The 27,191-nt window shown below is 42.9% G+C and overlaps 2 protein-coding genes across 4 annotated transcripts; both read left to right on the forward strand.

The window, feature by feature from the left end:
- Window positions 1–719: 719 nt before the first annotated feature.
- nlrx1 (NLR family member X1) lies at window positions 720–14,012 on the forward strand. 2 transcript variants are annotated; one of them, XM_066709059.1, is made up of 9 exons: window positions 720–805; window positions 2,872–2,961; window positions 3,605–3,680; window positions 4,870–4,976; window positions 5,526–6,151; window positions 6,444–7,885; window positions 8,620–8,706; window positions 10,677–10,928; window positions 11,304–14,012. In XM_066709059.1, the coding sequence occupies exons 1-9, from the start codon at window positions 793–795 to the stop codon at window positions 11,632–11,634; spliced, it is 3,024 nt and encodes a 1,007-aa protein (XP_066565156.1). In that variant the 5' UTR covers window positions 720–792; the 3' UTR covers window positions 11,635–14,012. The 2 variants fall into 2 exon arrangements, with proteins under 2 accessions (XP_066565156.1, XP_066565165.1); XM_066709068.1 differs by lacking the exons at window positions 720–805; window positions 2,872–2,961 and adding an exon at window positions 2,974–3,277.
- Window positions 14,013–14,659: 647 nt separating this feature from the next.
- Window positions 14,660–26,474, forward strand: LOC136753184 (Na(+)/H(+) exchange regulatory cofactor NHE-RF3). 2 transcript variants are annotated; one of them, XM_066709080.1, is made up of 12 exons: window positions 14,660–15,053; window positions 17,727–17,824; window positions 18,746–18,773; window positions 19,499–19,563; window positions 19,661–19,872; window positions 20,062–20,266; window positions 20,754–20,893; window positions 21,739–21,943; window positions 22,390–22,586; window positions 22,855–23,076; window positions 24,966–25,187; window positions 25,471–26,474. In XM_066709080.1, exons 3-12 carry the CDS (start codon window positions 18,760–18,762, stop codon window positions 25,501–25,503), a joined length of 1,515 nt encoding a protein of 504 aa, XP_066565177.1. In that variant the 5' UTR covers window positions 14,660–15,053; window positions 17,727–17,824; window positions 18,746–18,759; the 3' UTR covers window positions 25,504–26,474. The 2 variants fall into 2 exon arrangements, with proteins under 2 accessions (XP_066565177.1, XP_066565185.1); XM_066709088.1 differs by lacking the exons at window positions 14,660–15,053; window positions 17,727–17,824 and having other exon boundaries at window positions 17,842–18,773.
- The last annotated feature ends 717 nt before the right edge of the window (window positions 26,475–27,191 follow it).

Raw genomic sequence — 27,191 nt, forward strand, 5'->3', positions numbered from 1 at the left:
GGGAGGAGATGGAGGGGAGTAGATCAGGAGCAGTCGCTTGGAGGAGGTGATTGGGGAGAGGGTCTTGCTATAAATAAAAGTAAAGGATTTTCAGAGACAGAAATGGGTAGAAGTTTATACAGTGTACACCAATGCATAAAATATACATTCATATCATTATTTTTTTAATCACACCAACATATGTGATGTGATCAGGTATAATTGTGTACACTGAGCCGTCATGAGGAAGTAAAACTATTTAAATGTACTGAATATTTAATTTTCAATTAGCAAACTGACAAAAATATTATGTAAAAATTAATTAATTTAATATACCAAACCCAAAGAGATGATCACTGAATATTAAACTTTCAGCATGAGATGATTGATACATGAATGCATCAATGACACAGCAGCAGAAATAAAGCAACAGTTTAATTTGTATTAACAAGGCTGCAAGTGCTGTCTTTTCTTCGTCCTGGTTTATACAGTGTGTGTCTACGTAAAACACAGTTGTTTTTTCATCACTGCCAGATTTTCTGAGGTTAGAGGAAATGAGCAAAACGTAAAACAACCGCCAGTGAAGGGAGGGAGGGACGACAACGTGCATATTATTGGTCAAGTTTTACTTAGATCTGCGCTGCTCCACCAATGGGAGCGCGGGGATTCGGCAGATCTGCGCAGAACTGCGGAAATCTCCGTTAGAACGCTGCCATTATACTCGCATTACAAACCCCAAACATCGCGCAGATCAGAGGCGCAGATCGGCCGGCCGTCCTGCTCGGCAGCTGTAGGACTTGCTGTCAGCGCCGCATGATAACAGCTGGTGAGTTATAACGACCCGCGTCTGCGCTTTCAATTCTGTCGTGTTAGTTCGCTGGTAATGTGAAGAAACGTCTCCCGGCAAAGTTTGACATTTGCAGTGTTACAATGACATGCGGGACGCTTGGTGGCCACAGCAGTGCGCTGTGAACCGTGGATGCGGTGCACGGCGGGTTTAAACGCAGTGTAGGCTGAGACGGGGGTTTGTCGATACTGTGACACTTTAAAGAAACTTTGTGTTCGTTTACGTTTGTTTTGACGTGACGTAGCGTACGTGGTGTTTTTGCATTTGAAATGAATCTTTGTGTCGAATAAACAAAACGGGAACCGGGAAGTGATAATGTGAATTAAAGATGTTCTGCAGTAAATGGAAATAATGGTAGTGCCGGTAGTGCATCGTGCTCTAAAGTCAGTCTTGGTTAATCAATTGTTTATGGCTTATTCTTCTTTCGTATTGTGACACTAGAGAGATTGATCCTAGTTTGCCATTGTGTAGATTTGAAGACTTGGTCAGCAAAAACATTTGAAGTTATTAATATATTGGGCAGCAAATGCATACATGTATGTATTTATGAATCAAAACATAAAATGGTATATTAATAGTATATCTTCAAAATACATACTACTATATGGCTTCTCATATAATAGCATAGTTAAATGCATCAATCTAAAAAAATGAAACCACAAATTAACATGTAAAAAGTTAATTTATTGCTACGTGCGTCCTTGGAATGAAAAGTGTCCAGATGCTTTTGTAGTGAAGGCTGTTGCCATACCCCTGCAAAGCACACAACAATGTGATGGTGTCATAGGGGCAGGAATTCCCTTCTTCTAATACAACACACTGGAATGAAAACAGACACCGACTGGGTCTGCCAGGCCTGGGGATCAACCTGACCTCCTCTTGTGCTACAGCAGCTGTTCTCTTTAGAATCAGATAAAGTGGGGATATTTGAGCGTAAGTTTCAAAAAGTGTGTGCACTTCTGCTCAGTCTTGGCAGTCTTCCACCCAGACCGAACACTGTGGAGAGAGAAGGAGATTTGAGGGAGAGAAAGAGGAGGGCCTAGTGGCATAGGGGCCTGTCAACCCTGAGTTAGATTTCCGAGGACAGGGAAGGCCCTGTTTCCCCACAGAGTTGTGCATAAGAAGAGATCTGCTCCGCTATTAGCTTCTGATTTATCAACCTGCCACCTTCAGTAGAAGTGGGCATGAATCCAGCAGGACGCCACACGGGCTGTACGGATAAATCCAAGGGCTGTGGTAATACAGGAGCTGCAGCTCCATTCCAGCACTGCAGCTGCCATGCTAATTTAAGGGAGAGTGAGAGAGGAGTTATGAATCCCCAGGAGCAGAACACAACTGCAGAAGAGGGAGCAGGAAAAGGGGGGCAGCTTTCTGTGATTTACATCCCAAATGCGTGTCTTTAGCTTGTGGCTGTTTTAGGCAGATAAGAGACTGTGGTATTGTGCAGGGGTTTGGGGAATCTTAATGTGTTTTTGAAACCTGCTTGTGACTTGTGCAGTTCAGAAGGTGAAGATCTTCTGCTGGGATCCTGTGTGTATTCTGTGGCAGTGGAAGTGTCAGACGTGACACAGGAATGTTCTGCAAACACATTGCAACTCTGAAGTTTGTTCCTACTCGAGTCTGTCACTTTTGCTCCCTGGTTTCAGTGACACAGGCTGTGTGCTATAGTTAGAAATGCTATAAACTGAAAACACTGTAAGAGTTTAATGGGGGACTGAATTCAGAGGGGGGGGTGGAGGTTTCCGTGATTTGCACCTTTATGCATATTGAGTCATGAAGTCAAGCAGCCAGGTAAACGTTGCTGTTAGAATGGGAATCTAACAGTTAAAAATAACCTGTTCTTTCTAGTTGATTTTTATGTTTTAGTATCCCGTCCCATACAAGTTTTACAGCAAAGAGGGAATCAGGCATTACTACCTGTTGAGACATACTAATCTGTAGGTTTCATTTTTAAGTCCTTTAGTTGAATAGTGCCTAAGGTCTTAGAATGTGTAATATGTTTGTCGGAGATGGAGTTGACTGGATATATATTTTGCTTCCCTCAGGACGCAGTAGTGAGTGCAGCAGAATGTGGCAGTGCTGGCGACACGTCCAGGGGTCTGTGCACAGAGCCCCCATCTCTTCCTCTAGTTGGGGTAAGACCTCGCCCATCGAAGTCCATTCCTAGAACTAACTATTTCTTCTGACTGAGGGGAAAACGATCTTTCCAAAAGACAGACTGGACTCTGCATTCAACACAACACCCAGGTGTAGCCCTCACATGCAGACAGGTTGGGGACCAAGATTGCATAAAGAGAAAAGCTGAAGTCAGGTTTGCTAATCATGTCTGCAGACACACAAGAGTTTGGTGTAGTTCCTGCTTGCTTATTTGCATAAATAACAAAAAACCCTGAAACAAAGTGTATGTCATCTTCTGCTTTCATAGGAAAGTGATGTCTGCCTCAGAAAATGGTGAGCCAAGCCAGTATTTTTTCAAACTTCTTCTCTGTCTTACGATACATCAATATCATACGATTGGTTGTGATAGATTTGACACTCCCAGGTTCCACCAAGTATACCGTGTACCCTCCCAATCAATACGCTAATGAAAACTGCACATATACATTTCTTTCCTTGAGAGTTGCTTTATCGCTTCATGAGTGATTGGTGGCTCTTCCCTTGCATGCATTGAATAAAATATCTGGAGCTGAAAATCAACCTGAATCGGATAATGGAGAATAAATCCACTACACTTCCACAGGATTTAACTTTCCTATGAATCTCTTTACTTGTTTCCAGGTGTGAAAAGTTGCGATGGATCGACAAAAGTGTCCTGTATAACGCCTGGAAAGCACAGTTCCTCTAAAATGTACAGGTGAGGAAACTTTCATTGTCCCTCCAATTGGCCAGACAGAAAAGGGTTTTTGAATCCCATACGCACTGCATGGCTGCAGGGGGTTTAGGCGCATCTCCAGGAGGTGATGGGAAGGCGCTGCACACTTTTTGGAATAAAATTAATATTTAAAAGAACAATGTGACACACTTAATTTTTTAACTAACCTGTGCTTCAGTTTTGTTGTGTGTGTATGTTCCCTGTTCCATCTTAAATGGTAACACCAGATTATATTATCAAAAAATTGTAGCCCAGAAAAGAGTCCCATCCTTTCATAAAAATACTAAATACTTTTACAAAGCTAAAATAGCCTACAATGATAAAAATGACTAGGAAAATATTCCCCAAATGTATTTTCCTGTTTAATAGGTTACGAGGAGTCAAACTCAGAATGACACTTTATTCTTGCAGCACTTGCTTATGGACGACTGTAATCTCAAGTAGTGTATTTGACAGAAAAAGCTTTACCCTAATAAGTTCTATTTATTTTTCAATATGTTGAAGTAGCCTCACGTAGTTTGTTAACAGTCCGCATTTCCATGCTGATTTTCTCATCCCACAAAAATAAATATAAACTATTTAATGTTATTAAAAGATACAAATAATAGTCATATAAAACATACAGGCTTAATGACTGCACATGTTGTTGTAGGCTATTCTACTGCCACTGCACCTCTGTTACTCCGCTACTACACCTCTGGCTGCTACTACGCCCCCAGCAGATAATAGCGATGTTTACACTCCCATCATCGACAATGTCATTTTTGACATTGCCCAACCCATATCCCACAATAAATAGAACTACTGTTATTTTGATTTTGAGGAAGTACAATAAACTCACTTAAGTACAGGCTTACAGCAGGAATGACTAAATATAATATAAAATCACATTCCAAATTAACAATCCATGTTACATGTTGCTTGGGCATATTGGGGACATCTTTTCTGAGGTGTTTATTTTTCAGGAAACATTAACAGTGTGTTGATATATATATCAACACACTGTTAATGTTTCCTGAAAAATAAACTTACGTTTCCCTTTCTGCAAATACCTGTTTGAAAGTGACCATTTAGATTGTTGAAGCTTTAAAAGATATTACTAAATGTTAGCTGTGACGACAAATTGCCTTCTGACAATGATTTTGTGTGCTACTCTCGTCTTCTTCTGCAGACAGCTGTGTCCTGGAGGGCCAGTATGGAGTCACTGGGGACTCTTCCCTTCAGTTCTACCCAGTGTGTCTCACCTGAGGCTTTACAGCTCTAGTACACCTAGTGCCGGTGAGCCCACATGTAAAAATAACTCCAGCTTTCCTCCTTAAGCAGCCCGAACTTGTGTATGGTTTAGCTGTGCTATATATGGAATTAGCTTGGCAGTGACAAGTACATTTGCACCGTAAGGGAATTATACTGCAGTGACAACCGTCAGTCACACGTTGGTGGCACAATGCAAAGGGCAAACCAAGCCCTTTAGTCCCCATGTGTGTTATTTAAAAGCATTCTTCTCTAGCAGCTCATTAAGAACAAAATAATGCACACAAACCCCAAGGGTAAATTCTGTAGCTCCGTAGTCTCATGTTACGAAACGGACTTTTTTTTGTTGTTGTGGCTGATCTTCAAAGAGTCCTGGAAGAAAGCCTTCTCGTAAAGTTTAATGTGAGATAAAATAAAATAAGTGAGAGGTTCTAATTTTCAGATTGATTACTTATAATTCTCAACCAAAACATTTTTCAATATCAGACATATAGCTCAAAGCAGACTAGGGCAGGAGAAGGTGTGCCATCCTTGTTGCAATGTATTTTTCCTTGCCCCCCTTTGTTTTGCACCCAGATCCGGCTGTGATCCACAAACAGAAGCTGGCCCAGTGGTTCAGCCACCTGCCCAATGAGGAGAAGCAGTTCGGGGGTTACTTCTCCCAGGAGACCATGCACATTGAGCCTCTGATCTTGGAGAGGAACCCGGGGGAGAGCGAGAACATTCGCACTTGGCTGAAGAATCCAAGTAGACGCCACCACCAGCCTTCCCTCATGATCGGGCAGCTCTTTGACCCCGTCCCAGGAGCGAGCCAGGAAATGGGGCTCAACGTGGTCCTGTATGGCGCCGTGGGGACAGGCAAAACCACTGTGGTCCGAAAGCTGATCCTGGATTGGTGTGCGGGGTCGGCGCTGCCCCAGTTCAAGCTGGTCATCCCATTCTCCTGCAAGGACCTCAGCCTTCAGACACGTCCCACCTCACTGCGCCACCTGGTGGGGAGAAAGTACCTGCACCTGCATAAAAACCCCTTGCTCAATGGAGTTGGACCAGAGGGCCGAGAAGTACTCTTCATCTTCAACGCAATGGAGCAGATGAAGCTGGACTTTGGCAGTGCCTCCACCGAGCTCTGCAGTGACCCGGATGAACCCCTCAGTGCTGAAACCATTGTGGTCAACCTGGTCCGGAAATACCTTCTGCCTGAGGTAGAGGACAGGAGATCCAGGCTCTTTGATTAAAGTCAAGAAGTTTGGTCCTTTTTGACACCAAAACAATATGTTTGTTCTTGTCTATAGACACCTGATTTAGGCAAGCAGTTACCAGTTACCTGCTGAGGTTTTTACTAATTGTCCCTCTCTTTCAGAATGCTAAGCTCATCGTTCTTTATATATTTATTTAAGTGAATAGTAAAATAATGCCTTTTCATTCTAATTAGGACCATTCTAATGAAATTTGAAAGTGAAATGTAAACTATAGTTTTGTCTTCTCTTTCTGCAGGCTAGCATTCTGGTCACCACCCGGCTCTCCGCCTTGGACAGCATCCCCAACAAGTACACAGACCGCTACTTTCAGATCTGTGGTTTTAGCAACCTTGACCAGCAGAAGGCGTACTTTACTAGCCGGTTGCTACATGGCAGCAGTGGGCCACCCAGCCAGGAGACAGAGACCCTGCTGGAGATGTTGTACCTCAATCTAGAACGTGAAAGCCAGCTGGCCGCTGCCTGCTTCCTGCCGTCCTACTGTTGGCTGACCTGTGCGACATTGCACTTCCTCCACTTCACTGATCCCCTAGCTCATATCCGCACCCTCACCGGCATCTTCACCAGCTTCCTGAGGCTTAACTTCAGTGGAGAGGTCCTGGAGGGTAGCAATAGGTTTGGAGGAGGGGGCGACAAAGTTGGACAGCAGAGCACCTCCCTGGTGCACCACGTGGTTCAGACAGTGGGCAAGCTGGCGTACGATGGAGTCACCAACAAGCGCACCTCCTTCTCGGAGAAGGAATTGGAGCAGTGGATTGGCGGCAAGACCAAGACAGATGAGGAGCTCCGACAGCTGGCGGTATTCCGCACAGACGTCCTGGATTTCTTCCTCGTGCCGTGCATGGAGACCTCCAACCTGGAGGAGGGGGGAGGGGAGACGCGCTACGTGTTCGCTGTCCCGGCCATGCAGGAGTACCTGGCTGCCCTGTATGTCGTGCTGGGGGAGAAGAAGACGGTGCTGGAGAAGGTGGGCAAGCAAGCCTCTGAGGCCATTGGGCAGGCCGGGGAAGACCTGACCACCCTGCTCAACATCCTTTCCAAATTCCTCCCCCTGAGGATCTTTGCCATCTTTAACCTAGTCAAGATGTTTCCCAGTCTGTACCACCGCATCATCGGGTACGGCAAGGGCCGGATTGCACGCACCATGACGGCCGAAATGTTCCGCACAGAGGACCAGTTCAACGAGGATGTGCTGGACCAGATTGAGCAGAGCCTGCTGGGGGTCCAGGGTCCAAAGCCAAAGGAGCGGCAGGAGCGGGAGTCCTTCGAGCTCTATCCTGTCTTTATGGGCGGCCTCCTGTCCTACGGGAACAGGGTGCTGCTGGACCAGCTGGGTTGCACCATTAAGAGCACGGTAGTGGCTCAGATCACCCGCTCCCTGGAGAAGCACATGGTGAAAGACAGACAGAAGCACCAGCCCCCAGAGGAAGTGATGGATCTGCTATTCTTCCTCTACGAGTTCCAGAACCCACACTTCACAGCCGAGGTGCTCTGTTCCCTCAAGTCCCTCAACCTGTCCACAGTGTGCATGACTCCCCTCAAGTGCTTCGTGCTGCGCTCTGTACTCAGCAGCGCACCCTCCAGGCACCTGCTGGAGGAGCTGAATCTTTCCTCCTGCCACCTGACCCAGGAGCTGCTGGAGATGCTGGGCCCAGTGCTGATGCGCACACGCAGCCTGAAGTGAGTGCAGAGAGCTCATAGTCATGCTTGGTGTTAGTGTAAGGTTATTCTGCTGACATGTAAACTATGTATTTCAGAATTCATGTGTTAAGAAAAATGTGTCTTGTGTTATGCTTAGCAGAAAATGTTATTTCACAGGGAATTTATCAATTTAAATTTAAATGTTATATTGGCAAACCTGTCTGAACAATCTTAAGACTTGAGCACTAACCACTTTTAATTTGGTAAGTCTTGACTTTGACAGGCTACAATCAATGCAAATGATTAAGCACGCAGCATGATACGTTTCTCTCTTGCAGTGGGAACGATTGGATGGTCTTAAGATGCTTCCTAATTTTAAATTTGATCTATAAACATGGATTATCCCTATAAGGATATAAACAAACTGATAATGCACTCTAAAATGACAGAAAGCCCTGCAGATTCTTAAGAAAAAAGAAAAAGAAACCAATTCCTTACAATGCATTTCTTCTTTTTCTTTTTTTATTGTAATTTATATAAAGTGATATTTCTCGGAGGTAATTAAACCATCACCTTTACTAAAATAGCACACGTCATTCAAAAGGATCAATCGGGAACATGTGTAATCCTTTCATTGACATGAAACACGGCCCACTGTTGTTGTGTGCTGTGGATGGAACCAGAATCCCAGAAGCCCGTGGACGTTGGTTGTTGTATTCCTAACCGCATGTGTTTGACTACTGCAATGTGTTTCTCTTTCTGTGTGTCTCCAGTCTCCAGTTTAACCGCCTGAGTGTAGAGTCCTGCACATACCTGAAAGACCTCCTGCTTGACAGCCACTGTTCCATTAGATCCTTAAAGTAAGATCTTTGCTCTTTTTCAGTGTCATAGTATGTGTTTTAGCAGTGTTCTGTCGGATATACAGTGGAGGAGTGGGATGTGAAACTGAGAGTGTGTGTGCTTGTTTGCGTTTGCATTCAGGTTTTTTCCTCTGTTTTGCATAAGAGAGTGTGTCACAGTATAACAGGATGGGTAACCCCCTCTAGGACCAGGGACATTTTCATGGATTGTCCTAAATTATGCTCCATTCAGCTCACTTTTGAAGTATATCAAATAGTCTTTAATATGGACTTTCATGTACAGTGAGGGAAAAAAGTATTTGATCCCCTGCTGATTTTGTACGTTTGCCCACTGACAAAGAAATGATCAGTCTATAATTTTAATGGTAGGTGTATTTTAACAGTGAGAGACAGAATAACAACAAAAAAATCCAGAAAAACGCATTTCAAAAAAGTTATAAATTGATTTGCATGTTAATGAGGGAAATAAGTATTCGACCCCTTCGACTTAGTACTTGGTGGCAAAACCCTTGTTGGCAATCACAGAGGTCAGACGTTTCTTGTAGTTGGCCACCAGGTTTGCACACATCTCAGGAGGGATTTTGTCCCACTCCTCTTTGCAGATCCTCTCCAAGTCATTAAGGTTTCGAGGCTGACATTTGGCAACTCGAACCTTCAGCTCCCTCCACAGATTTTCTATGGGATTAAGGTCTGGAGACTGGCTAGGCCACTTCAGGACCTTAATGTGCTTCTTCTTGAGCCACTCCTTTGTTGCCTTGGCTGTGTGTTTTGGGTCATTGTCATGTTGGAATACCCATCCACGACCCATTTTCAATGCCCTGGCTGAGGGAAGGAGGTTCTCACCCAAGATTTGACGGTACATGGCCCCGTCCATTGTCCCTTTGATGCGGTGCAGTTGTCCTGTCCCCTTAGCAGAAAAACACCCCCAAAGCATAATGTTTCCACCTCCATGTTTGATGGTGGGGATGGTATTCTTGGGGTCATAGGCTGCATTCCTCCTCCTCCAAACACGGCGAGTTGAGTTGATGCCAAAGAGCTCGATTTTGGTCTCCTCTGACCACAACACTTTCACCCAGTTCTCCTCTGAATCATTCAGATGTTCATTGGCAAACTTCAGACGGGCCTGTACATGTGCTTTCTTGAGCAGGGGGACCTTGCGGGTGCTGCAGGATTTCAGTCCTTCACGGCGTAGTGTGTTACCAATTGTTTTCTTGGTGACTATGGTCCCAGCTCCCATTAACAAGATCCTCCCGTGTAGTTCTGGGCTGATTCCTCACCGTTCTCATGATCATTGAAACTCCACGAGGTGAGATCTTGCATGGAGCCCCAGACCGAGGGAGACTGACAGTTGTTTTGTGTTTCTTCCATTTGCGAATAATCGCACCAACTGTTGTCACCTTCTCACCAAGCTGCTTGGCGATGGTCTTGTAGCCCATTCCAGCCTTGTGTAGGTGTACAATCTTGTCCCTGACATCCTTGGACAGCTCTTTGGTCTTGGCCATGGTGGAGAGTTTGGAATCTGATTGATTGATTGCTTCTGTGGACAGGTGTCTTTTATACAGGTAACGAGCTGAGATTAGGAGCACTCCCTTTAAGAGAGTGCTCCTAATCTCAGCTCGTTACCTGTTTAAAAGACACCTGGGAGCCAGAAATCTTGCTGATTGATAGGGGATCAAATACTTATTTCCCTCACTATATAAGCAATACATACAAACACTACCAACAATATGACTTTGAAGTACTAGTACACACCTGTGTTTTTTATGGTGTGGCTTGTTTTGTAGTTTTTAACATCCTTGGCATATCATTAGAAGGAACAGTGAGCGAGGTGTGTAATGAAGTCATCAGATCATACAGGATCTGTGAATTGTGTGTGTTTAGGTTTTTTTACATAGGGTCAATCCCTTCAGGTTAGTCCTGTTCCCAGTTCCCTCGGTCTTCCCGTGATAATTGCTTCTCTGTCGCTGTAGGCTGTGTGATAACGTTCTGACGGAGACAGGGGCGCACTGCCTGCTCGAGGCCCTCGCTGGGAACCGCTCTCTCCGGCACCTCTCCTTGATGCACACCGGCCTGGGGGACGGGGGCGCTGAGCAGCTGGCAGCACGGCTGCGGCAGAACAAAGGGCTGGAGGAGCTGAATGTGGCCTACAACTCCATAGGGGACAGTGCAGCCATCAAACTAGTGGATGCCTGCAGGGAACACCCCACTATCAACACTGTGCAGTGAGTGCAGAGTTTTTGAGTTTCGGGCACACTAGTCACTATCAACTTGACCTTTTATTAAAATAAGTAATTAAATACCACAGACACATGATAAAAACATGAATTTGTATTTAATTGTTTATCATGGAAAGCAGATTGCGATTTGAATGCCTCCCACTATCTGATCTCTTCTCAGTTATTACACAGTGTTTGGCTGCAGTGAGTAAGTGAAATACATTTGGTGCTGCTTTGATTGAAGATCATGCTCTGAATAAAATGCATTTAGAGGGGGAACTTTTGCTTGGTTTTGTCCCAATCAGGATGGCAGTGGCAGAAGGAGTCCCACTTGTGCTGCCGCTCTGTGCGTTACCGCTCCTCTCTTGTCCACCTCCACAGTTTGTACCTGAACCAGCTGAGCACGACCGGGAAGCAGTCCCTCTACTCGCGCGCGCAGCGGGGACAGGGGCCCACCAGCCGGGTGAAAGTGCTGGCCTCGGTGACGGAGGGTGCTGACCTGTCGGAGAACTGGCACCCTATCCTCAGCGTGATCCGGCAGCACTCCACGTCCTGGGAGCGCGAGCGCGTCCGCCAGCAGCTGCAGCACTTCCTGCAGGACCTGGAGGGGGGACGGCGCCAGACCCACAGCTGGCTGAAGAAGCTGCACTTCCGCCGGGTGGAGCGGGGCATCCAGCAGATGCTGCGTGAGCTGGACCAGAGCACCCCCTAATGGCTGCGGTTAGGAGCCTGGCTTATTGTAACCTCCCCACCTTTTCCCATGCACCTGTGTGTGAATTGCGTAGGATAGTGAAGGATCCTTCATTTTAAGGTACTGTCCACACTTACAGAGCTATGTTACCGGTGTCTTTTTTATTAGTTTAGAGTGAAGCAGGGGTTTTGTTTTAGTTGTTTTTGTTTGTGTTGGGTTTTTTTTTCCTCAATTGATCATCCTGTGCTTCCCTACCTGGGCTTATCAGACACAGCTCGGAAGGGAGTCCTTGTGGCACCGGCCGTTCCAGGCTGTATTTCTCTCTGACACCATGGACTAAGAAAGTCAGTTCAGAGCACCTAGAGGAACTGCCACTGAAAAAAAAGAACAAAAAAAACTGGAGCCAAAGAGCTTCCAGTCTTCCAGCACTTGAATGAAGATCAATAATACTCATAATTACAGTCTGATACAAGAGGTTCTTGTTTAACTGTTGTTTTTTTGCACACAGGTTAGGTCACATTCCTTACTCACATGTATTTGAACAAACGGGCAGAGATTTGCACTAGACTTTGCGCACTCTGATTGTAATAAACTAACGGTAAAACAGGGATGCTGTGAGATCGGAACAGCCTTTACTTGAACCTACATCAATATTTCCAGTGGGACTTGATGCATTTATCCAGTTGGAGATATATTAACTTGATGTTTGTGTTTTCTGTACAACTTGTAAGAATGCATTACATATCCATAAATCTTATACCTTTTTTTGAACCAGATAAGCATGTTTGCACCAGAAACTACATATAAATGTTCATATGTTCTGTTCAGAGTATGTTAAGGTGCCAAGCACTTGATTTGCCTTACTATATACTTGAAGACTGGTGCTGACCTACATTCACCCTCAGGGTCTGGATACATTCCTGACTGCAAAGGGTCCCGAAAAGCCATAATAGCAATAGATAGACATATTGGGGGTTTCTTCACTCGGGTAATTCTAGCTTCCACAATCCAAACGCCTCACATGGGCCTGTATGGAAGTTGTCAGTACGGGTATTTGGAAATCATGTATGTGTGTAGAGTTGTTATGCTTTCAATGAGAGGAATTGTCCGTGTCTGCTTATTGTAGATGGTGTCTGTTACCTTTTTTGTTTTCTTTGTTTTCTCTATGCTAGTTTCATAGAAACTTCTATTTTTTATCATGTACTTTATCTGCCATGATTACTATGGTGCAGGAGGAGCTTTGTGATCTCTGATGTTGCTCCCAGCAAGACTGGTGCTTTCAGTGGACATGTATGGTCCTGTGTTTTTCTCGGACTGTGTCTGGTAACGTTGTGCAACGTTGTGGGACTTGCAATACAGGTCTTCCAACTAGGCATGAGTGAAAGTGAGGGGAAAAAATCATAAGGTGGGCTTTATCAATAGTTGCATTGGACTAAAGGCAGTAAGTGGATATCGGAACAATCAGTGACTGAATGTATTTTAGTTTTTAGTACTGGTAATAAAAAAATGTAATGAAATGTTATAAACTGCAGCCTGCTTCTAAATGAGGATAACTAGATACTGGGCTGACTTTAGAGCAGTATAAAATAAAATGTGCATACTGAAGCAACAGTATAAAACAATGTAAACCAATCTCGGAGGCTTTATGAAACAAAGCATTTTTCCCCTTGTGTGACAAGAAGGAAATCTTTATTTTTAATCATCACAGTCAATTTGAATCTGACCCAGTTTTTTGAATAAGTTAAAAATACAGCTTTGTTTAAATGACGGCTCAGTTTTCTCTATGGATACAAGACAGCTTTGAGTCTCTTCTCTGTGCTGGGACTTGACCATGAACTAAAATTAAAGTAGTTTAAGCACATGTACACAAGGTAATTTACTTTTTTTTAGTCCAAATGCAAATTGGGGATGTTTTAGCCGTATTTGAAATGGTCACTTTATTACAGTACTAGTGGTGAAGCAAGGTATCTTGGCGGGTCTCAGAACTCCACAGTATAATAGGTCAAGGCTGCCCTCTTGTAGCTAGAAGAGGCAAAGCTCTCCAACTCATCGATTTTGTGTGTATGTTGTAGTTGCACTCGGTACAGCAACATCAATACCAATAGGATTCTTCAACCAAACCGCATTATGATTGTTTGGTTTGTCTTTGGAGATGTTTGGGGAAATAATTAATTTTTTGGAATTTGTTAATTTTGAAAAGTATGACGGACGCTAACCGAGACTTAATGTTGGTTTTAAGAAAATTAAGTTTGTATGTGGAAAATTAGTGGTTTTTGAAATGTTGTATTTGTTGTTTACATTCCTATCACACTGTTACGACCCCTTCTTGCAATGAATTATTGGCAACTCACATTGTGCTTATTATTTAAAAAATAATAAAATTGAAAAAGTGCTTGTAATATTTTAGCCATTCAGTCTTTTTTTAACTTTGATAACAATTCATTACTTGTTTGTGTGAAAGGATAATTGCAGTTCATCACTCTGAAGTTATGTTTTGAAACTTCTTGAGCTAGGAATCCCACATGGAAAACTAGATCTGCACCAGCCCAGCCAAACTGAGAAACTGATGGGAGAACGACAGTGAGGGGACCCTGAAAATGTGCTAGTTAATCCGGTCACCTTGACACCAAGTCCTCAGTGTTACGCTGTTAGATTTTGTGAGTGTTATTTTGTCTTTTTGGAAAGGAGTTCAAGATGGATTAATTAATAAAATACAGAAATGCTCCCATAAAACGCAGAAAGAAATTATGACTTATATTCATCAGTATCCCTCCAAGTTTATAGTCCAGATTTTAAACCGGAAGTCTAACATCATACATAGACACATATGCACCCAGCATATTCATTTCCAGCAGGTGCATGTTTGTCTAACTGAGGTATGGCTAGGGGCCAGACCTGGTTTGTAGAGGTCTTGCAAGGCTGACATGATAAGGGTTGCTAAACTGTAAGTACTCGGCCGAAACCCACCCACGAGCATGTTCAGATAGTCTTGCATACAAGTGTGTTCAGCTGGGCACCTTCACTGTTTAAATCTTTGCGACTGACCGATATGCAACGTTTCAGATTACATTCCACCGCAGGGTCGATCGGGAAACTCCACTGAAGGAGACCTGTATGGCGATATCTGCTGCAATGCACGGTTGCAAAGACTTCTTGGGGTAAGGCATGGGCATTGGTGTCCAGTGCGCCTGGGAGTTGGAGCTCAGTGAGGGAACGAGGGACAAGTTTCTCCAGCTAGGATACAGTGTCTCAGACTCCAGATTAAACATTAAACTGGTAGAGATGAGAGGAGGAGCCTGACTTTATACTGCAGACAACGGTGCAGATAAGTGTCTCTTTATATCCCTCTCGTTATCCCTGTGGCGTAAACCTTGAACCCCTTCCGTCTTCCTGTGGAATCGCCGTCCCGACTCAGCGGAACGGCATGAAACAGAGCACAGGTGAGCTACAACGCTGCCTCGCACTCTCTCTCTCTCCCCCTCTTTCTCAGTACATCGTTCTCCTTCCTTGTTTCTTCTCAACAAAAAAGACAACAGGTTGTTTTTATTTTCTTTCTTTGTTTCTTTGTTACTTTCTTCCTTTTGGTTTATCCTTTTCTTCCATCAGTCTTCATCAAAGGGGTTGGAAGTGACTCTAGGCAACTTTGGTGAGCTCTGTGTTGAGCCGAGCCTCGGTAAACCTCACCTGGCTTTCTCTGTCTTGCTTGGTTCGATAACCAAATTAATCGTGTAGCATGTATTCTTTCCCTGCCCTTTGCCTTTGTTTGTACTCGCGGTTAACAATCTTTCTTTTTTTTTATTACACTTTGATTGTTTGGTATCAGAGGGGGAGGAGGTCGGCTGGCTTTGCAATGGGCAGATTTTGTTGATTATATACAGTGGAATTGTCTGAGAGTTAAGGTGCGCTCCACAGTAACGAAACTAGTGTCTCTGAGGTTTTTATTTAATAATTTTCCATGCCTAAATGTCAGACAAAGTGCAGATAACACTTGTTTTTTTTACATAATTCTTTGCATCTCCACAAGTTTTAGTCACTCCTGAATCAAAGCCAACCCAGGCAGGCAGCTGTAGGACCAGTCCTGGATTTTCAGCTTTTAGAAACATCTTTATTGTAGCCATGGTGTTTTCTTTTTGCTCTTATGTTGCATTTCTTGGATCAGTTAGTTCCAATGAACCGCATTAGAGTTGGTGAGCTATTGCTGAGCCTAATTGAGGTCAGCCTCTTAACCCACGCAGCCCCTGTTCTGATGTGCTTGCCTCTGTCTTCTGATTTCCCTAGTTAATGTAGTTAATGGCCCATAATGCCAGTGGCAGGCAGGTCGCAAGTGTCTGTCTTACTCTCATTTTCCGCAGCGCAATAACATTTATATTGAAGGTAAACAAACAACGGGCCCCGTGCCTTGGCTTGTTATCACTGCAGCCTCTGGGACTCACAAGTTAATGGAAAGCAACTGGGCTTGTACCCATCAGCCTGCCTGTATGATGTCAGCTGGGAAGCAGCAGATGTACCGTGCATTTGCTCAGGGGTGTAAAATATTAATAGCTTTTTTCCACATCAAATAAAAAACACAAGTACCCCTAATGATTTTTCCATTGATGAAAATGTGATAATATTAAATACATACCTTTGTGAACTAAGGCAGTAATTATAGCATGGAAATCCCTCTTAGATGCTTGTAATTTGCATGTTAAACATACACTGTGCAAGATTTTATAGTCTGAACTTTTCCCTTCCTTACAATTGTTTTCTCTTCTTTGTATTAGATCGGCTCTGTTATTGTTTGTGTACTTCGAAAACTGTTTTTTGGTTGTTTCATTTGATTCATTTATCTTTACAGTACTGTCATTTTCCCCCAAGCTCTTCTTTGCAAGCCAATGAATTTTGCAGTTCACGCTTTTTTTAAATCATTTTTTCAGACCCTTTTCAAATTCCAGTTCCAATTGTTTTTGCCATTCACATAACTGGAATTGGAGTTGAAATGAAAATGGAATTACAAACCAAATTGGAAAACCTGGAATTGACCCCAGCCCTGGATCTCTGCTTCGTGCTGAATTTGCTCCCTGTGGAGAGCACAAAGTTCACTAATCTATCAAACATAACCTGCTTTAAAACTATTGGGAAAAGAACATGCTGCACTTAATGAGATGGCACAACTCTCCTTTAATACATATTTTTCTATGATTATATTTCTAATCTATCAGGCATAGTCAATGTTAATTCCATGATTATTAATTCATGGATTTTGTTGTTTGGAAATGGCAAATACAACACTTCCTCTGTTCTTTACCTTAAATATGAATGGCAGGCTGCAAGGGTAAACATTCAGGGTTTCAGTCAAATACAAAAACTTGATCTTAGGTTTTGCATTGACACAATTTTATTATTTTTCCATATATGTGAATATTCGCTCTGTTGGGTTCCCCATACCACACAATTGTTATAGAAACCCTCAAAATACGCACACTGTTTAAAACTGGAAGTTAAAGACGCCTTTACCAAATGGCAGGTCTGAGAAAGAAACTGCAAATCACTATACAGCATAGACAAACAAATATTAAAATGGACATTTTTACTCTTATTTATAGTTTATAACATTCTTCGGTAGAATTTTAATAACGATGTATTGCATTACCTATACATTTGTGTGTGTTAATCACAATGGTGTCGCACACAAAATGTGGTGGAAATGTATAATGTAACATTCCTGACATCATATAACTGACAGTAAAGGAATAAACTAATTTAAAACCAGTCTATTATGGAGTACTGCTGCTGATTTAGTAGTAGCTAATGATAACATAGAAAGTGGATCATACTGTAAGATGCATGGCCTTGGGGCAGGTTCAAGGAGTACACAACACCTGGCTAGTGTCTTGTCAGGTGTACTGGCAACACACTTGTTGATCTGTTCATCAGGGCTCAACCCTAGGGGTTGGCTGACAGTCCTGTCTAGCATAGTTCATTAGAATGCCAACCTTTAAATGTGTTTATTTATTTACTATTATTTTATCAAGAACACACAATGGTCTTCAAAGCCAACTTGGTGACCATGTTCTGGGCTGTACAGCAGCACCAATTGGTAATCGGAGACTGACGAAAACGTGCTTGTACAGTCTGCAGGGCCACAATGAAGCACAGCTCAGCCAGAACCTGACACCAGGGCTCAGAGAGACAGAGACATGCAGGACAGGCTACTGTAACGCATGACCAGGTGAGAGTAAGATCCAATCTGGGATGAGTTCACAGTGTTTATTCTGTGTTAGGGCTTCAATGTTCTGTGTCTCGACGCACTGGAGTGTGGTGTGGTGTGGGTGTTTAATTGTTTCACAACCTGCATGGTGCAGCTGCTTCCATCAATTGTAGGGCTTGTTATTTATTTATTTTATTTTATTTTTCTCTCCCTGTCTCCTCTGTTTTGTAAAAACAGTTTTGTAGCATTATCTGTTTGTTAATTTGGTATGTGTTTAATCAATATCAGTATGGCCTCCTAATAACTACTGTTTGTTTTCCTCTTCAAGCCTTAAATCCTGCAAAGCAGTCCGACAAAAAGACCACAGTTCGCAAACAGTTCTGTCATCAGGAGAAGCACAATGTTTACTATGTCACTCATTGAACCCCCCTGTGACTGCATAGTAATGAGGCAGACTTTGAGTCTTATTCTTTTACCAGCATACTGAGAGAGAGGGAAATGGTCTTTCCTTTTGTGACACTGTGTGGTTAATCATCAGACACTGACTTTGAGACACATGGTTCACAAATTTTATAGTCACACTCCTCTGCAGGTCTCTTCTGTCTGGACCTTTTCTATTAACCTTTTCTGCTCCCTGCTAGAATCTGCAATAACTGCTCATAATGACGAATACATTTATTTTCTGTGTGTATCCAAATCAAAGTCTTTTTATTTAAAACATTTACTAGCACAGGTGTCTGTCATTGTGTTTTTTGGAGGACCAGGGGGTGGAGTGTTTCCACAAGAGCAATAGCAAAGTTAATCTGTTCCTAACGGTTAAAAATGTTAGTGGCCCTCATTAGTGTCCGTGAGAAGCTACTCCTTTTTTTAGTTTCTGTGTGAAACTCGGTCCGTGCTCGGCACAATCCTGACCTCTCTACAACTCTACTCTTCCTATTTCAGTACTGGAAGATGCCATGGAGTTGACACAGTAAGTTGGCCTCTGCTGCAAAATCTTCCTTTTAATCAGACTTCTGTTTTACTTCACCTCACATAATGTTACACACAAACTGGGTGCTGCTGGGAAGCAAGTTGATAAACTAGCAGCTTCCTTCTCTGTGCTCGTTGCACTAAATACATTGTATATATAAATATATACATATTTTAAAATGCACATGCATGCTGTAGCTCAAATGTTGCTGACAGTCAAAGGCAGAGACGATAAACTGCACACCGATAAGATTACAAGGCTACAGACTCTTCACACAGACTGGAAAATGCTTATGAAGCATAAGACACTGCCTTTCACCTCAGAACTGAACAACATGTCCTGTGCAGTCTGGACGTGCTGTTCTTTACCTAGGCTGAAATGCATCAAAATGTACAATGTAGTCAGACACATTCTTTGAAAGGATCCCAAAATAAACAAAACGCACACAAACAAACAAAAACAATGTGATTTTTCTTCTTAAAACTCTATGCAAACACTGTTAGTTATACAGTGTACTAGGGTTCAGGCTGCTTTGTGAATATTGCCATTTCTGTTTCCCATGAAGAACGTTTGCTGTAACATTTCAGTTTAACAAATGGACTCCCTGCTGTTACTTACTTTGTCTTAGTCTTGAATGCAGCACCATGAATGAAATATTGTGTACGACCTCTCGGGAGCATCAATACTGGTATGTTACTATAGATGTTTTTTCTCTCTCTCTCCAGAAAGTTCATTTTTAATCCTAAGGAGGGGATCGATAACCCAGCCCTGGTGATCACTGATGACTCAGGTAGACAAATTCCATCAATCAATCCAAAAAACACCCCCCAAAACAGGGGCAGAGCTGTGGAGGTATCTGATTGTCTGCCCCCTCTCTCCCCTCTCAGAGGCGGAGTGGAAGCCCGTGCCGCGGCTGTGCCAAATGAAGCGTGAGGAGGGGGAGAGCTTTGGCTTTTACCTGCGCGTGGAGCTGGGCTGCCATGGGCATGTGATCAGAGAGGTGGATCCATGGAGCGTGGCTGAGCGCAGTGGACTGAGGGATGGAGATCGTCTCCTGGAGATCAATGACCACTATGTGCATGACTTGGAGCACTACCAGGTAAGAATGACCCTTCCGGGCTTAGCGTGAAATACAGTTCCTGACAATTCTTGATTCTCAAGATGTTAGATGCAACTGGACCCTGAGCCTTATGCTGCAGATCTATAATTCCTTTAGCAAATCCCTGTAAGTCTGTAGACCTCAGCCATAACCTCCCTGTCTGTCTGTCTGTCCTTGTCTGTTGATCAGATCGTGCAGAAGATCCTGGCGAGTGGGACACAGGTTGTGTTTCTGGTGCTGGAGGCCAGCGAGTACGAGCGGGCATTGGATGAAGGTCTCAACCTGCGAGGGCTGGCACAGCAACACCGCGGTGAGAAATGCGCCCAGCCCCGGCTCTGCCACATCCCCCGGAGCCACAGCGCCGGACTGGGCTTCACCGTGTCTGCAGTGGAGGGTGAGGATCACAGCGCAGACATTCACCAATGCTGCTGAACAGCTATGAACCCTACAGTCAAGGTTTCTGTGCCAGCTAGAGGAGCAGGTTTGGGGTTTTACACTGCAACTGGAACCAATGACAACAAACGCATTAATTTACAGTTTCTTTTATCAGTAGGTGGCACACCAGTGTTTTATTGCTTTCTGACTGTTTGTTCAGATTGCTTTTTCTTTAAACATGACCGCATTTTTGAAGATCAAGGCTGAACAGTAGCAAAAGAAAAGCCTTTAAAGACCATTATTTTCCTTAAAGGGAAGCAGGTGATGTCAAATAAGCATTCAGTCTGAGTTTCCTATCTGAAAGCTCTGGTTTGCATGACAGAGTTCCTTATTGAACACAATGCACAGATTCTACTATGATGTTCTTGCTGTAGGAGGTTGAATGGGTTCCATTGACGAAGCAAAACTGACTTCATGACTTTATGAGGCTGTGTTTTTCTTGGCAGGAGTAAAGGGCAAGTTCTATGTGAGCACAACAGCGAGCGGAGGTCCAGCAGAGAAGGCCGGGGTGCAGCCGGGAGACCGGCTGATCTGGATAAATGGAACCATGGTGTCAGAGCTCACTCATTCCGCACTCAGCAAGATGGTACAGTAACTCAGCTGGCAGGACTGGCTCCCAACATTGCCTAGACTCATTATGTTTAATTTAATTTACCAATATTCTAATGTGCTTTATAAGTTAATAGGTTGTGTGAAAGTGTTTCTTATTGTATAAGAGATGTAATCTCATGGAGATTGGGCAAGAGGACCATGCACACACCGCGTGAAATAACGTTTCTTATACAATAATAAACAATGAATTGGACCTATTAATGTATTATAATTTACATTAGTAAGGATCAGAAACTCAAATGTCTTTACAGTAAAAATGTATTATTAAATTTAACAATCGACCCCCTTTGTCTTCGTCTCAAAAAAGTTTGGTCTAGGATGTGCAGTAACTGTCTGTAACTGATCTGTGCTTTTATGCTGGTTAAACATTACAAAACATTTTTAAAAAGTGCATCCTGTGAAACTTGCATCACTATCATTAAGTGTCCTGAAACATTGCTGATGAATTAATGATTTTTTTAATCCTGATAATTCTATGACATTTATGCAAAAATATTATGTTTATGTTTGGAAATGCTGCTCTGTGATTGGCTGATTTCTCAGATGTGATTTATAGTACAGTTAAACATGTTTCAATGGAGAAGAGGATGCATGTTAGTGTAATTGGCCTGTAGTACTTTAATGGGGGGAGTAGCTCATGTAAGCTATCCAGAATGTGATGGGAAAATTAAAGCCCAAACAGATATCCTGTCTTTTGTATTCCCATACAGTTTAATGTGCTTGCTTAGTGGGTGGGGGGGATATGGATGTGCACATGCCTTTGCTTCACTTTGTCAATCCCACGTGGGAGAGATGCCTGACTCGGATTATGCTGCTCAGATTAAGAGGTGCGGAGACCATGTGACAGTGCTGGTGATTGACAGTGTGAGTGAGCAGATCTACACCCGGCGCCGACTGGCCATCCTCCCTGCCATGGCGGGGACACACAACCTGCCCCACCGTCCCCGAAAGCTGCACCTGGTTCAGGCACCCGAGGGCTACGGCTTCCTGCTGCGCCAGGAGAGAATGCCATCGGGGCGCATAGGTGAGGGGCCCGACACAACACTGTACTACCTGACATACAGCTCTGTCCATCTATCTTTAGGGATGTTCACTACTGCCTGGGTGGTGATGAGGGGAGTATTTAAGCAGACACTAACTGAAAACTCATCCCTCACTTCAGGGCAGAGGTCTTTAACTCCCATCAGGGGGGGAATGAGCAGTACACCAGTCCTTGAAAGGATGGGAGGGGAATAGAGGCAATCCAGCTTTCAGCGGCCCCAAGGCCCATCTTGGTTTCCGCTGCAGCTTAGCTCTTTCTGTCATAACTGAACTGGGATGTTAAACTGTGCTACTAGTGCAAGCTGCTGAACGAGTCAGAAGGGAAGGGAGGGGGATGAGAGGAGATTTTGATTAGAGGACTAAGGGAACTAGGGTGTTGGCTGTTAGGTTACACAGGAGACTTGGGCCCCATGTGTCCCTGTCCTGCAGCTCACTTCCTGCGGGAGATCGACCCCGGCAGCCCGGCGGAGAGCGCAGGAATGCAGGATGGCGACCAGCTGCTGGCGGTGAATGGTCACTTTGTGCAGGAGCTGGAGCACGAGGACATCGTGAGCAGAGTGCGCAAGAGCGGGTCGCAGGTCACCCTCATCGCCATCCACAGCCAGGGCAACGACTACTACACACGGGTGAGCGCAGCTGCACTTTCGGCAGCAAACGGGCATTGCAATCCGCTTCATCAAAAACATTGCTGCATTGCATGTGTGAACAACCAAGAAAGGAACTCATATGTCAGCCCACTTCAAGTTTCTTCTATGTTGTAGCTTGCAGTGAACCAAATTTAGTAGGTTCTCCTACATTGTTTAAATATATCTAATATTTAGATAATCTGTTTTATGCTAGGTCTTGACATCCACTGCAATCTTTGTTTGTTTGTCTGTTTATTTGCTGCCCTAGTTGGGTCTGTCTCCCCTGCTGTTCTTTGAGGATGACCCCCCTAAGAAGGAGAAGGATAGGGCAGCCCCCTTGCCTATTCTCGCATCGCCACCAGCTGGCCTTCCTCACGAAGTGCAGCCTGGCTACCCTGTTCCTCGGCTCTGTCAACTGAAGAAAGGCCCCAACGGCTTCGGTTTTCATCTCGGCTGCATCCAACACGAGCCAGGAACCTACATAGGCCAGGTATGTATGGCAAGCCATTGTGACATTTTATCCATAATTCCTGAGATCAAAAATATGATTGCTGATATCAGCAATACATGGTATGCCATTGTGACATTTAATCCTTAACCGGATGTTAATTAGTATGCATTTTTGATATCAAGAATACAATTGCTGAATTAACTGCCAGTTGTTGATATCAACAAATGTATTTTTTATATCAAAAATTATATTCTTGATATCAATAATTGTATTTTTCATATCAGAAATTGAATTTTTGATATAAAAAATGCATACTAATTAGCATCCGGTTCTATTTTTGATATCAAAAATGCATACTTATTAGCATCCGTTTCGGCTGCTTTCCGTGTTATAGTTACTCCCCTTCTTTGGAAAAGTCCCCCAGTAGGCGTGAATAACTCAGCTCTCAGACTGGCATCCTCTCATTGTTAATGTCTGACACTGCCCTGTTCACTGCTGAACAACCTCAGCAGTATTGCCATTCTCTACTGGCATTTTTCCTGTTTATTTGTGTGTTTCTACCTGATAGTTTGTAACATATGCATTTATCTTATATCAAATGAAAGAACAAGTTGTGGCCTTTCGTATTATAAGGGCTAATTGGCTGACAGAGTACAAACAAAAACTCGAGCAGATGCAAATTAGTCCTGTACACTCTGAGAAATGGCCGATTTCACAAGACTGTAGCTCAAGCTAGGAAGACCCGACATACACGAGTCGGACATCATTCAAAAGTTCCTGGTCTCTAGTTTCTTTTTTTTTCTTTTATTATTTATATTTTGATAAACGTATTTGATACATTTATTTATGATGATCTGAAAATAATGGGGCGGACTGTAAAGGGTTAAGTTACACGTCAACAGATGTTAATTAGTATGCATTTTGATATCAAGAATTCAATTTCTGATATCAAAAATACCAGATCATTCTTGATATCAGAAATTGAATTCTTGATGACAGCAATTATGGATTAAATGTCACAACGACTTGCCATAGGTATGTCATTCTCTTACACAGTGAAAAAGATTTATCATGGGGTCAGTAATTGACTGGTTGATTAGTTCCTTAAATTAAAATCTACCGGGAAACTCCTACCCCACGCTTGGTGAATTATTATGCGTGAAATCGCAATACCCTTCCCGTGCAATTCAAGATTTTCTAGAAGTTTTTTTTTTAAAAGGTGTACAGAGCATTTAACACTTATCCGTCAAACAGATAGGATAGGAGGGAGGGTTTTTTTCTTGCTAGGCTGAGCTTGGACTGAATTTCTTCAACTACTAAAACCAATACAATTAACAATACCAATACAATTGTACTTTTTCCACTAAAACTATGTATTACAGCTTAGTTTCAGTGGAGCAACTTCAGTGAAAGGGTTTATGGATGCACTGCACTCTCTTAATCTACTGGAGGGGGTGCATGTTTGAAGTTTCGTTCAGATGCACTGTGGAGTAGTGGTCATGACTGGAAGGTTGTGGGTTCAAATCCTGGGTGGGGCAGTGCTGTTGTACCCTTGAGCAAGGTACTTCACTTAGATTGCTCCAGTAAAATGCCCAGCTGTATAAATGGTTACAAATGTAAGTCACCCTGGATAAGAGCGTCAGATAAATGACAATAATAATAATAATAATAATGCACCAGCCTTTCTTTTTCAGGGAACCAAGGTTATGGTAATAACCTAACGTTACACACTACCCTGCTTGCAGATGCACTCCTATTAAGGAATGATGACATTGACATACCAGTAAATATCCTCTTTGTCTGATTTGCGGCATATACAGAGTGGAGGGTCTGTAGGTCCTTCCTGGATGATGACGATGAGGCAGCTTTGTAACTGTATTGCGGTGTCAGGTGTGTTGGTGCTTGGCTATAACAGCTCTGCCCTGCAGGTGGCGCCAGGGGGCTCAGCAGAACGGGCTGGGCTCCGAGAGGGAGACGTGGTGGTGGAGGTTAACAGACACAACGTGGAGGAGGAGTTTTTCGAGGGCGTGGTGATGAGGATGAGAGAGGGCGGGCAGGTCCTCAGCGTGCTGGTGCTCGACAGGCAGGGGTACGAGCAGCTGAGACAGAGCAGGACGCCCATCTCTGCCAGCCTTGCACTCAGGACACAAGTGAGACTCCATTACCTGCCACAATCCTCCACACAAGATAGGCCTCAGATCACTGCCATGGAATAGTGTGCTTCCCTTCTAAAAGCATGCTGCAGTATATCCTGACAAGAGGGAGGAAAGGAAATTTAATAAGAAAACACAACTGCCACCATTCATGGTTAAAACATTTATTATTTATTTATTCATTCATTCATTTATTTTAAGCCACTTAAAACTTGTTACCATGTAGTAAGGACTCTGCATTAATAAAAAATGACTAAGCCAATTCCCTTTGCTCTTGCAGGTTGAGAAAAGCCCATGCGATTCATTTCTGTGAAGAGACACACAACACAGAACCGGCTTCATTATTAATAAGAAGGAGAATTGGTATTATCATCGTCGCCATCATCATCATTTTCATCAACACTGATTGGGCAATTGAGAAAAATATGTGCTGTTTAGGTGCCCAATGTAAGACTTGATTGGCACCTCCAATAATGGACGGCCATGTAGTAATGACTCTTTCTGCCTGTATGTATTGCCTGAAGTAAGTGTTATTCGAACAGTGTTGGACCCATGCACCAGCTGTGCTCACAATAGAGAGTGGAGTTCAATTTAAACATACACAAATCTGTGCTGTTGAAACTGTACACAAGATTTAAAAGCCGGAGGTCTGCAGAATGCATCAGGTTTCCATGGAGAAGATTCACACAAAAGCTGCCTCTTCTCTTCATTGCCTCCCTGGAGCGTTGTGTTGCAGTGCCATCTGGGAGCAAAAAGATGTATTTTTTAATTCCTAAGTCAACTGCTGAATTCCTACTGTGGATTTACCTCATCTGCCAATCAGTCACAGCTAAATCACTAAATTCAAAAGTATTACATGTGTAAATAAAGAAATACTTCAAACAGACTGCTGTTTGAAAATGGCCCCCCACACAAGTAATATGCCATATATATTACTGTTGTAATGCAGGAGCAGATAAAATAAACTACAGCCTTATTAAGGATAATAGAAAATACTCCTGTGATTCATTTTCAAGTGCTTTAAATTCCAGAATCTACACTGAGAGTTTAAGCAATAGTAGTAGTAACACATTATCAACATATATCTGTCTAATGTATTGTTGTGTATTCAAATGCTGTGTGTGAATGTTTTATGTACATGCAGGATATGATACATCATTGATAAGGGATTTATTTTTTGTTATTATTTATGTAATTGCTATCATTGTTTATTTTAAATGTATATATTTTTAAATCCGATCCTATCCTGGCAAATTGTCAATAAAATACATGTCAAACATTGTAGTTACGTTTCAAATTGTTTTATTTAGTTAGAATATTAAAATATTAATACTAGACAGTGGCAGTTCTTATGCAACATTAAACGTGTTCCAAACCTTACTTAGATTAATTACGTTTTTGATCTGATAGTCTAACCAAGGTATATCATGTTTTTTTTTATAACCTATTATGTAATGAACTGACTTGGATTCATGTCACCTGATTTGATTACTTCTGTGTGGATCTACATGTGTATTCTTTGTTTTACTTTTTTATTTGTACAGTGTGTTTCTAGGCCCCCAACATCTTATTTTTTATATAACTGGGAACACATATTAGTCCAATTAAGACAGCTTGGGTCCATAAGGACTGTAGGGAGATCAGATGTTTATTCCAAGTGGCCTCTAAATGATGTTATTTACAACTGTATAATATTTCCATGGAAAACTACAACCATATTTCTGGGACAGTGAATAATCAATCAGTTCCAAGGCAGGTTTCTGACAGTACCAGTTTACATTGCATTAGGGAAATGAGTGACAATGGACATTGAAAGAACTGATAACATGCCACAGGTTAACAACCAGTCCAGTCAAACCCTAAGAGAGATCAGGATAAATGAGGAGGAGGTACTAAAGGGACTAGCAGAATTAAAAACAAACAAATCACCTGGGCCAGATGGTATATTTCCAACAGTACTTAAAGAATTTAGGGAAATTATTTATAGGCCGCTAAGTCAAA

The sequence above is a fragment of the Amia ocellicauda genome, chromosome 1 (genome assembly GCF_036373705.1).
Source record: "Amia ocellicauda isolate fAmiCal2 chromosome 1, fAmiCal2.hap1, whole genome shotgun sequence".
Taxonomy (NCBI): Eukaryota; Metazoa; Chordata; class Actinopteri; order Amiiformes; family Amiidae; genus Amia; species Amia ocellicauda.